At 32.3% G+C, this 12,559-nt stretch overlaps 2 protein-coding genes and 1 pseudogene across 2 annotated transcripts; 2 read left to right on the forward strand and 1 right to left on the reverse strand.

The window, feature by feature from the left end:
* Positions 1–782: 782 nt before the first annotated feature.
* On the forward strand, positions 783–2,571 carry LOC148550322 (uncharacterized; annotated as a pseudogene).
* A 2,094-nt stretch (positions 2,572–4,665) lies between these two features.
* Positions 4,666–5,427, reverse strand: LOC148550323 (uncharacterized). The gene is made up of 3 exons (XM_088494428.1): positions 5,251–5,427; positions 4,990–5,163; positions 4,666–4,674 (listed from the first exon to the last, which is right to left on the reverse strand). The coding sequence occupies exons 1-3, from the start codon at positions 5,425–5,427 to the stop codon at positions 4,666–4,668; spliced, it is 360 nt and encodes a 119-aa protein (XP_088350554.1).
* A 3,162-nt stretch (positions 5,428–8,589) lies between these two features.
* On the forward strand, positions 8,590–11,974 carry LOC107608149 (uncharacterized). The gene is made up of 4 exons (XM_016310030.3): positions 8,590–9,077; positions 9,198–9,478; positions 11,346–11,498; positions 11,598–11,974. The coding sequence occupies exons 1-3, from the start codon at positions 8,786–8,788 to the stop codon at positions 11,412–11,414; spliced, it is 642 nt and encodes a 213-aa protein (XP_016165516.1). The 5' UTR covers positions 8,590–8,785; the 3' UTR covers positions 11,415–11,498; positions 11,598–11,974.
* Positions 11,975–12,559: the final 585 nt, after the last annotated feature.

Here is a 12,559-nt window from a genome sequence, read left to right on the forward strand (position 1 = left end):
AATATGATGATGCATGCTATAGTGTTTGGTGCATAACCGGTTATAATAACTATACTGTCTATATAATTTTAACAATACTTAAAAATTATTACTAAAATATAATTTTGAGTAAAGTATCATTTATGTCTCCAACGTTTGGGGTAAGTCTCAAACCTATCCCTAACGTTTTAAACATCCTATTTGTGTCCCAAACGTTTCTAAATCGAATCAATGTTGTCCTACCGTCCAAATTACTAACATTTGGTTAACGGCGTTACACATGTGGACATTAAGTGAGTAAGCCCAAAGGTTGAGATACACACGTCTGCCTCTTCGCGCCCAATATACCGTTCACTATAGCAAATACGAAACGTCGAAGAATCACAGCACCTCTACCCAACATTTTTTATTCCAGTTCTGGTTACCACACACGTTTTTTCTCTTCGTCGAGGCTGACCGTAGGGAGGGGCTGCAAGGTAGTTGGCGGATCGTTCTTGGGAGTTTTGCATGAAAGCTTACACCTTTGTTGTGGTGACAGAGTTTGATCGTGCGACGAGGTATGTACTTGAAAAAAATTTTGTTTTTTGGGGTTTTATTGAGTAGTTCCACGAAGAAAAGATGGCCGGCAATGTATGAGATTGCGTGCATTTTTAGGGTTTAGTTGGTTTTTTGTATTCTCAGCAAAATGTTCATTGCTTATGTTAGTTAGGGCATGAATTTACGTTTTCTGGTGATTGAATGTGTGCCTGCGATTGATGTTGTTTCGTTATGTTTGCCTGTTGTAACAGGGTCTGTTGGTTAGGATGAGTTATTTTAGTGTCAAAGTTTACCACCATGGTAGCTTTGGACTTCAACGAGGGCAATTGAAGTATTTGGGTAGGGAGACAACTGTCATAGACTACTGCAATGAAGATGAATGGAGCCTGATTGAGGTTTATGACATAGTGAGCAGACAAGGGTATTTGAAGAAAGATATTGCTGCAATGTGGTACAAATCACAGGATCAGAATACAGAAGAAGGCTTAAGGATGCTGCGAACTGATGAAGATGCAATGAATATGGCTAACATTGGGGTTAGGGAGGATATGGTAGAGCTATTTGTAGTTCACAAAACAAGTGATATCCATGAGGTGGTTGAAGATGTACACTTGTTAGGGAGTACTGAAAGTAACATGCAAGTGAAGGGTGGTGGATATAATGGGCAGGGCCCAATGGTTACAAGTGAGGCCCAAACAGTTGGACAGGTAGAAAAAAATTCTGGCCCAAATGTGGAGGAAGAAATTGTGGGTAACAAAGATGAATCAGATGAGGAAGGAGAGGGTAGTGATGGCAGTGAGGACGAGGACTATGAACCCAAGGGTGGTGAAGATGATAGTTGTGATTCATGGAGTTCTGATTCCAGAAATGGTGATAGTTCAGAAGATAGTGCTGCCGAAGTTGTGTTTGGTGACAGTGATGATGATAAGAAAGGGGCAGAGGGCTTAGTAGATGTCAACATCAGGGTAGGGGATAGATTTGAGGCTGCGTCAACTGAAACCCAAACAGATGCAGCAAAAGCTAGTGGGAGTGCCAAAGGTAAGGAGAAGGTTGTTGCAGGTTTAGGTGATGAGGAAGAAGGATATGATTCTGAAGATTTCCTAGATATGCCTATTACTGATGATGATGAGAATGGAAATAGTGTTGCAAAGAAGTATCCATTGCACAAGCAGCTAAAGGACATGAGTGAGTACAAGTGGGAGGTTGGAACTTTATGTCTCAAGAGAAGAGTTCAAGGATTGTGCCACTGCCTATGCTGTACACACTGGGAGGGGTTTGAGGTTTGATAAGGTTGATCTTCGGAGAGTGAAGGTCACTTGTGTGGAGGGTTGTAACTGGTTTGCATACTGTGGGAAGATTAAGAATGAGCAAACATGTCAATTAACCAGCTGCCATAACAAGCATAGCTGTTCTAGAGAGTTGAAAATTGGAATTATGCATGCAAAATGGTTGGGCAAGGTGTTTCTAAAAAAGATCGCTGAGAATCCAAAAATAAAGCTCTCCACACTAATGAAGAAAGCATACAGCAAGTGGAATGTAGAGCTAACTAAGTCTAAAGCTGCCCGGGTTAAGCAGTTTGCACTTGATGAGTTACAAGGAACGTACATAGAGCAGTATCAGAGACTGTATGACTATTGTCATGAATTGCTGAGGTCTAACCCGGGTTCTACAGTTAAGTTGCAAGTGGAGAGACCACCTGAGTTTGCTTCTGAGAGACCAAAACCGGGTGTGGATTTAAGGCCAAAGTTCCAAAGACTCTATGTGTGCCTTGATGCATGCAATAAGAGTTTTATGGTTTGCAGACCAATAATTTGCCTTGATGGGTGCTTCATCAAGACACCATATGGAGGTCAACTTTTCACGGCTATTGGCTGGGACCCGAACGACCAGATACTGCCGATAGCCTACGCAGTGGTTGAAGCAGAGACTAAGGACACATGGACTTGGTTTCTCACGAATCTGTGTGATGACTTTGGTAGTGACAAGCTAATGAGATGCACCTTCATGTCTGACCAACAAAAGGTACTTATTTCTCTACTCACTTCATTCATATAATCAGTTTTAGTGTTAGACTTGCTGATAGCTACGTTATTGATCCTAGTTTAGTGTTAGAGTTGTTGCCTATAGTGAACCTAGTGATTGAAATGTATGACTTGTAGTATGAATTGTGCAGGTCCATACTACTTCAAGTAAAAACTGATTAATTGTAATTGTCATTATCAAATATCATGCTGATAATAGATTATGTGATTAATTGAAATGTATGTACTTGGTTAATTGTCATTATCACATATCATGCTGATAATAGATTCTGTGATTAATTGAACTGTATGTACTTGGTTAATTGTCATTATCACATATCATGATGATTTAATTACTACTTCAAGTAAAACTGATTTACTATGGATTTAGGGCTTAGTTCCAACCTTCGATGAGCTCATTCCCGGAGTGGATCATAGATTCTGTGTTAGACATCTTTATAGCAATTTCAGGAAGAGATTCCCAGGGCTGCAACTAAAACTGATGATGTGGAATGCTGCAAAAGCCACTTATTTATAAGAGTGGGAGAGAAACATGGCTGAAATCCAAAAGGTTGATAATGGAGCCTACAACCACCTTATGGAGATTCCAACCAAATATTGGTGCCGGCATAAGTTTGGGACTTGGTCTCAGTGTGATACCTTAGTTAACAACATGTGTGAAGTATTTAACTCTGTGATTGTGGACGCCCGGGAGAAGCCTATAGTCAGTATGCTTGAAGACATCAGAGTATACATAATGAGGCATTGGGCTGATAATAGGGATCGGATAATTGAATACCAAAGAGAGGTGTTGCCCCGTATCAGGACTAAGGTTGAAAAACAAGCTGATGCAAGTGGTAAGTGGGTGAGCACCTATGCTGGTCGTGACAAATATGAGGTAACTAGCATCCATGGAGGCAAAGAGAAGTTCGTGGTTGACTTGAAGAATCACGAGTGATCGTGCAGGAAGTTTCAGTTGTCCGGAATCCCCTGTGCCCATGCCATGACCTGCATTAGGAAGATGTGCTTCAATGTGGACAACTTTGTTGCAAACTGTTACAAGAAGAAAACTTACTCTGAGTGCTACCAACATGTGGTGTATCCAGTAAATGGCCCCAACCTGTGGGTGAAGACACAGTTTGATGACGTTTTACCACCAGTCTACAGAAAATCCATTGGAAGGCCTAAACTGAAACGGAATAAAGCTGCAGATGAGAATTCAACTAGGGGAGGAGTGTCTCGCGATGGGCAGACTCAGAAGTGCTCCTATTGTTTTGCTAGAGGCCACAACAAACGGACCTGTCCAAAGAAGCGGAAAGTAGCTGCCACTACTTCGGTAAGTACAATAGTTGTTTTTTCTGGTTTTGGCTTCATTTTGCCTGATTGCATTCAAAGATTATAATGTCGTATTGTGGCTGTTAACTAGGCACAAAGTTGCTGGGTCTACAAGGAGAGTTACAAGAGTCATTTCTAGCACTATCTCAAGCACTATGTCTAGTACTATCTCCAGCCAGGCTTCTAGGCAATCACAAGCTGCAGCTAAGAAGACCAACACATCAAGGCCAAAGAGAAAATCACCTTCCAATGATATCAGTTCCCAGCAATCTCAGGCTAGGTCAAAGAAGGCTAAGATGACTCCGTCAAATAATAATTCTGGACAACAACTCAAGGATGCTGCCAAGCACAACAATCTTAGAGTGCTGCCAACCCCATCCAAGCACGTCAGCATATCCCAACTGAAGTTTATGGCTAGGACACCTCCAAAAGCATGGAAGAAGATGTGATGATAATGATGTGTGCAGTTTTATGTTTTCTCTTTAGTATCATTATAATTTGTCAAAACTAGTTTAAAGACTCCCTTTTGTTATCTCATACAGTTGTTGTGGAGCAAATAATATAGCTCCTATTTTGTTATTTTGCTGTGAACCTATTGTGCTTGTTGCTAATTATCTCATACAGTTGTTGTGGAGCAAATAGTGTAGCTCCTATTTTGTTATTTTGCTGTGATCCTATTGTGCTTGTTGCTAATGACAATCTTAATGGTTAGTGATTAAGTAATATATTACAGTTCAGATTGTTGTCATGATCATGACTTGCTTCATTTAAGCAGAATGCAAAATGTAACACTTTATTTCAGCTGCAAAATATAACAATGCAAAATATAACACTTTAAACAGAATGCATAATATAACATTGCAGCTGCACAATATATCACTGCACTTTTTTACACAAGCACAACATAGCATTTTGCCAAACTTAAATCATCAAAACATCATTTCATTACAATTTCATTCAGTTCAACAAAAAACCAACCATGTCAACATCAGTGCTATTTCTAGGCAAAAATACAGAGCACAAGTTGGGATCTAATGATATTCTCCTAAATCTCACTATCTCAACATCATTGTAGTAAAAGTCTCCCAAATTTGGTGCTGCTTGTTTTCTCACAAACCAATATTAGGGCAACTGTCCATCCAACTAAAGCAACTCCCACTGCAACCATGAACCTGAACTCAACCTTCTCCATTTTGCTCTTCAAAATTCTGACCTTCATCCTTAACCTTGAAAATTGTGGGGGCTCTTCCTCTGGTTCTGCCCATACAAAATAGCCGCATTCTTCTCCAATCTATACCAAATATGACACAACCGAGTCACACCCACAGATTGTCAAAACATATAACTCAACAACAAGAAACGCATGGCTAAAACTCACCCCAAAGTTAACGCAACCCCAGAACCTCCGTCCGGAATTTTCTGCCGTCGATGAGGTGGCGAGCACAGGCCGTTTCCCACAGTAGCAAGTTGTCCTCCTTCGACGTGCCTGGTTTCTATTTCGTGTCGCCTGCTTGCTGCCGTGTGTCACTTCAGATTGGCATGCATCAGCCTCCATCCTTTTTCAACCAGAGAAGTCGAGCTTCGCAGAAGGTGCAGCATCAAAGAGGAGAGAAGATTTGCATAATTAGGGTTTCCAAGAGGACCATTCTTTGCTGTTTATCTGTTTCTTTTTTCTTTTATTTTTAATTCAATAACGGTCACATAAAAACGCCCTGCCACCGTGTACAGTAGCCTCCACGTATGCAACGCCGTTAACCAAATGTTAGTAATTTGGACGGTAGGACAACATTGATTCGATTTAGAAACGTTTGGGACACAAATAGGACGTTTAAAACGTTAGGGATAGGTTTGAGACTTACTCCAAACGTTGGAGACATAAATGATACTTTACTCTATAATTTTAATTCGAATAAAAAGTTTGAAGTGTTGCTAAAAGTATATAATCACTCTAATTATTGCAATTATACTCATTATAGATTTCATTTATAATATACCATGTTAATCAGGAGCAAAATTAGGTTAAATGTTAACGAGGAGTTAAAATTTAATTTTATAATATAAATAAAAATAAAATAAATATTTTAAAAGAGATTAAATTTTGAGAGAGAGAGAGAGAGAGAGAGATCCCTTCCTTTAACTTCCATGGATACTAGAATAACATCCCATTCTATTGAATTCGCAATTGAATATGCAATGGCATTTAATACAAAACTTATTAGAAGTTTTGTTTTTATTTTTTTTTATTACACACCAAAATCAAAATCAAGATATATTATATTAACACCATCTTCCTCAAGTCAGACAAGTGACATTAGCCTATATTAAAAGAGAGTCCAGCCAAAACTATATTAATTAATCCTCTTTCTGCAAACAAACTGCATGAGCAACCATTTTCAACCAAATTAATCACATTTATTTTTAAAGCTATGTTTTCAATATGTGTATTTTTTTTTTAACTAATCACTTTAATAGCATTTTATGGTTGGAATTCTTAAAACCAATATTTGTTATAAATTTGTTCTCTTTTTTTTTTTAATTGTTTTGGGTATACATGATTTCATGATTTGTACGTAATATCTTATATTCTACTTCAATTTAATTACTTATTATAATTTTTTTATTGTATTTGGTTAAGAAAGTCCATATTTTCATATTTTTGCTTATTCATAAGACTTAATTATTTTTATTAAGAGTATATACATAAAATATAAAATTTAGCTAACATGTATCTTAAAAATATACAATAAATTTATCATTAGTTGAATGTTTTAAATTTTTTTATTTAGTAAATGCAAGATAAATGTATTAAAAATTTAAAGGTGTGTTTAGTTTGCGTTTTTATTTTTTGTTTTTAATTTTAGTATTTTCTATTTTTTAGATTTTGTGAAAAAAAAAAGTAAAAATATGAGGTAAAAATAGAAAATAGTATTTTATTGTTTTATTGTTTTTACTTTTTTCTTCACAAAATTCAAAAAAATAAAAAACACTAAAAATAAAAATGCAAATCAAATGTACCTTAAATTTTTTATATTTTTAATAAAAAATTTTTAATTTATAATTTTAACATGTGCTCTTAAAGTATAAGATAGATAAATCCAAAAATATAATGAAAATAATAAATTTGTGTGTAATACAAAAAGTGAATATTCGCATACAATTATCTCTATATGAAATTTATGGTTAAAAATTATTAAATAATAATTTAATTAAATTTATTAAATTATCTAATAATTTTTAAATATCAACTTCACACAAAAATAATTGCATAAAAATTTCCACCAATACAAAAACTTCTTATTAGTGATTAGACATTAATTAGGGGCAGCGTGTCCCTCGCAGTATCCAACTATCCAGTATCCATGAAACAATTTTGACTTTACCAAATCAAAAAACTGTCCCGGCGGCCAGAGTTGACCATAATATTATTAGGCATGTTTGACTTAAGAAATTTCTGATGATACCCGAGTAAATGAGTAATTAACATCGCTTTTCTTGAACCTCAATCACTTAACTACGTAACTATCTTATATGATACCTAGTTTCTACATATAACCTTATCACATATTCACATGCTGCACTTTACCCTTCAATTCAGATTAGTCTCTTCTTAATTAGGTTAATGTAATAGACAATGACGAAATTGCATGCTTAATTTGTAACAATCTCATAATAATAATAATAATAATAATAATAATAATAATAATAATAATAATAATAATAAAAGAAAGTCCAAGTGAATTTTTATATAGATATATAGATATAGATTTGTAACGATAGGTCCAAGATTTAATTATGTTATTAGTGAATTTAATCAAAGGATTTTTTACCTATTGTTATTTGTTCGTTATCACTCATTCATATTCTTGCAACGAGGATTGAGTTTAATGGAAAAGAATTATTTGTTCACATATACTGAACCATAATTCAAATATCAACTAATCACGTCTTAAACAATATTTGTTTAACTAGGTAGAAAATATTTTTATCAGTAATGTTAAGAAAATAATATCTAAAATTATTTATATAATATAACATTTATAATAATTTCATACACATAATATTCGTAACTATATATTTATTATATCTAAAATTACACAATTATTTTAATAATAATTAATAAATATTAAATAAAATAATTTTAAGCTATTTGAACTGATTTCTTATTTTTTAAAATATTATTATATTTTTATATACTAAGAAGAGTGATTTTTTCTTGACACTAATTTATTATGACCTCATATTTAAAGAAATGAAAGAAAATTTATAAAAAAAAAAACTAAATAACTGATTATAAAGTAATATTGAATAACAAAATTACTTGATAAAAAAAATGTGAAATCTCTTATAAGTGTAATGGCTTTATTTAATCAATATTATTGTTTAAATTTAACAACTTAAGTTCACTATGTTTATAATAACAAGTATAGTTTTTATTGAATGCGATTTTACCGTAACGTTTGACCTAATTAACAACTAGATAAATTTGTCTTTTTACCGCGTTGAGAATCCAAAAATTTCCAACAGTTTTAATCATTTATAACTAATTCTGATTCTTCTAGATAGTACCTAAAATAGTAAAATTTGTAGTAATCATAAATACTAATCTTATGCGTTGTATTAGAGAGAGACATGAAGAAAGACTTGAAAAAATAAATTTAAAAAAAAAAATCTAGAAGTCTTTGTTGGGCGTTATAAAGTTCCAACTTCTAATCTATTTGTCTTCACTCAACATAGTAGACAAGTATTGGTCAAAAAAATAACACATTTCCTCCTCTCTATTCTTTTCTCCCTAAAATATATTGTAAACCTTTTTTTTTTGTATCTCAATTCAATTCACACACATATATATATGCTCCTTGATTTTCTCTAAGAAACCCACAGTTTTGGAAGAATCTTAGAAAGAAGCATAAGAGATGGGTTTTTCAAAAGAAGAGAAATCAAAGAGGGTATTGAGGGTTGTGAAGACACTTTTCTTTTTAATCACAATGATTATGTCATTGCTTCTCATCTCTGCTCCCACCATTCTTGTTATTGCCGATGCTCTGCTTCCCTCTGCTCTTCTCTCTGTTTTTTCTTCTTCGTCATTGTTGTCGCCACCATCATCTATCAAAACAGCTCTGTTTTCTCATCTTCAGAATTACGACTTTCGATACTCCCTCGTCGATATCCCCCTCTTATCCATCGCTCGATCTCTCGTTATCTTCTGTAAGTGATTATGATGCATAAATACCATAGTTTTTTAATCAAAAAGCAAAGAAAAATATATACTCTGTTTTCCTCTGTTTCTTAATGTTATGCTCTGTTTTTGTCCCCTGTTTTTTTCAGGTGTTTATAGCTTATGTGATGGGCCAAGGCTTTCAAATGGTCCATATTTGGGTGTAACAACGGTGTGTTCGGTGTTTTCTTTGATGTTTGTGTCATTGAAAGCTGTTTACATCTTTGGGAATGGAACAACAGCAGCAACAAAAGAGTATTATGTTAGAAGCTCCGAAATAGCTTTATTTGTGTGTTCTTATGTTTTTGCTGTGGGACATGTTGTTGTTGCATACAGAACAAGTTGCAGAGAGAGAAGGAAGCTTTTGGTCTACAAAATTGACATTGAAGCTGTAAGTCTTTCATCCTCAATTTCTATTCCATTTGGCATCAAAATCAATTTACTTAAAAAAAAAGTTATTTTGAAAAAGAGATGAGTCAATTAAGTGTTGGTATTTTTCTATTTTTTAACTCATTAGTTGTTTAAGTGCAACTCCCTAAGAAATTAGTTGTTTTAAAACAAATTGATATCTATTTAAAGGATTTAATCATATAGTATCACACCAACAAAAGTACCATTAATCTGAAAGATATATATATATATATATATAGTGACAATGATTTTGTAATTTGTTTTATATTATCAATGAATGATAAAATTGAACTCTTCTTTTATTAGTCATGAAAATATCATTACCCATTGAAAATGGAAATATACACACGTTTTTAAACTAAATTTAAGAGGAAATGGGTTATGGGGTCCCACTTAGGTACAATAAAACACCAATGAAACTTCCTTGTATGACCTTAGTGCCATAGGTGTGGTTGAGTATATTCCAATAAAAAACAATGTTTTTAATTTTTGCTTGCTTGTGGTGGTGCACCATTAAGTTTTCTTTGAATTCTTCAACCCTAAAATTCAAATTCAATATTATACTTAGCTTTAACAAATAACAAAATATCTCTATTAATAACTTTTCAATTCAGCTACATAGTGCTGGTGAGAAATTACAAAGGGTAGGCATAGTGGAAATGTTAGACTCCTGGTCAAACCATTTACCAATTTGATTTTAATCTTCCAGATGGTCAAACCTAGCCCTTTTTTAATCAATTTTTCTATAATTTATTAAACATTTTATTTTTTTTGGGTGTGTCTAGAAACATGCATGTTGTTAAATAAATGATAACTGAATCATGGAATGTAAAACCTAGTCTCACTCAAACTCATGTGAATCATGATACTTTTCCATGTTACAAAATTATGGAACGTGCATAGCACCGCCCTAAAATTATGGGTAGAACCGACCATAGTTAATTTATGAATATTTTAGGCATCTATGATCATGTGCCAATATATTTGCAAATCATGTTCCACTTCTTTTGATGTTGAATCCAAATTCTTTCTTAGCATGAAACTCATCATCATACCAATAACCAGAATATCATAACTGCCCATCAGCAATAATTCTTAAATCTTAGGTTTCTCTCGCTCAATCCGAGGCAATCATCAAATCATTTTCCACCTCAGCCCATACTTACATGATTAATAATTAATTATTTAATGCAGAAACAATGATATTTGAATTTTTTTTTAGTGGTCAAGTAAGAATATTAAATTATTAATACCTTAGCTATATATTTTGTACCGAGATTAAAAGTGAAAATATTTTCAGCATGCAATATATTAGAAACATTAAAAGATTATTTATCTTTTATAAAAGTTTAACATTTTAGATTTTGAATAGGTATTCTTAAAGACAGATACATGAGTACCTAAATGTGTTTGCTAATATTTTAAAAATAATATGTCTAGTGTATTTTAAAATAGTTATAACAAAAATTTTGAAATTTTTTAATATTTTTAGTGTATCAATATTTGAAAATTACTTGTTTAAAATCTTTAAATTTTTTTTGTTAAACAAATTAAGAAGAAAAAAAATAATGCTACATAGCCAGTAAATATTATTATTTTAGATAAATATTTGTAGTAATAATTTATATTTATATTTACAAAAATTTATATATATAAAATAGATAATTTGTATATATATTTATTTATTAATATTTATACACATAAGTTAACATAAATTAATAAAATTTATTTATTAAAATAAATTTAATATTTATACTGATTAATATTGACCAAAATTATTAAAAATTACTGGCTCTCAAAATTTTCGGTTCTGTTAACCAAATTGTGTTTATGATATATGTTTGCAGATTTCAGCTTGTAAAAATGGGTATTCTCGGTATCCAAAGAAGATTCTTGTAGAAGAGAGAGTCAAATGAACCTTTGCTAACGTTACTTAGTAATAGTTATTTCCAAATCTAACGTAGATTTTGCGCTAACATGGTACCCCATTTCCTACCAAGGTAATTTACCATTTTCAGCTGTATTTGTCTGCCGTAAAATAAAATTTAATTTTTTTAAAATAATAACCACTAAATGCCTTTGTTATTCTCCTTGTACAGGGTATTATCATCCAGAAAATTCCAATAGTGACCTTGACACGGAGCACTGAATAGAGATCACATAGGAGGATTGATGTATATACATGCATAGAATAGAATAGGGGCACCCTTTTCATGGTTTTCCATGTTAATTCAATTAATTTTTATAGTAATACCCCGCTACTGTTCAAGCCTTCAAGGTGCTTGAATGATGGGATGCTTTTAACATTTTTTTCTCAAAAAAAGAAATAAAAAAAAAAAATAGAGTTCATGTAATATAAAATTTCAGTTACGGATGATATCATCATGATGGCAAGGATTTGCCTTATGATAAGTGTATGTAGATGTATGAGATAAAATTAGTTATATATATCAAATTCCTTTGGTTTGAGTTTAAATTTTATTTTTTGTTGGGCACTTAATGCAGGAATTTGATTTTTTTAGGAGTATTTAAATTAATATTTTCAATTTTAAATTATTTATGGTTGATTTAACTGGACTAATAAATAAAATAAAGCATTCAGATTCTGTTTAAAAAAATTCATTGAGTAATATATCAAGGATTATTACTTCTATTATATCATATATGTGAAAAAAAAAAAATTCAGGATAAGGAGATTCATAACAAAAACAAAAAAATGTGGTATTGGAGTAATTGTGTTATATGCACAAATAAAATTCAGATAGATTTTTACTCAAAATAAAACAGAACCTAAAAAGAAAGAATTGAAGAAGTCCATTCAAAAACAAAAAACTTACATTGTGATTTCATTTTATTTAGATTTAATTTCGATGAAAATAATACACACCAATAAAAAGTTAGTTCAAAAAATTAAATACAATCTATATATAGATAAAAGAAAGGCTCAAAAATCTTTTTTTATTAAAAAAGAACTATAAAAAAGAAATCTTTTTTTTTTGTTAGAAGTTCTAAAAAGTCCATTAAAAAAAAAGTTATAAAGTAATAAAAATGGATTGAAATC

This window comes from Arachis ipaensis, chromosome B7 (assembly GCF_059453495.1).
Source record: "Arachis ipaensis isolate K30076 ecotype BB chromosome B7, ASM5945349v1, whole genome shotgun sequence".
Taxonomy (NCBI): domain Eukaryota; kingdom Viridiplantae; phylum Streptophyta; class Magnoliopsida; order Fabales; family Fabaceae; genus Arachis; species Arachis ipaensis.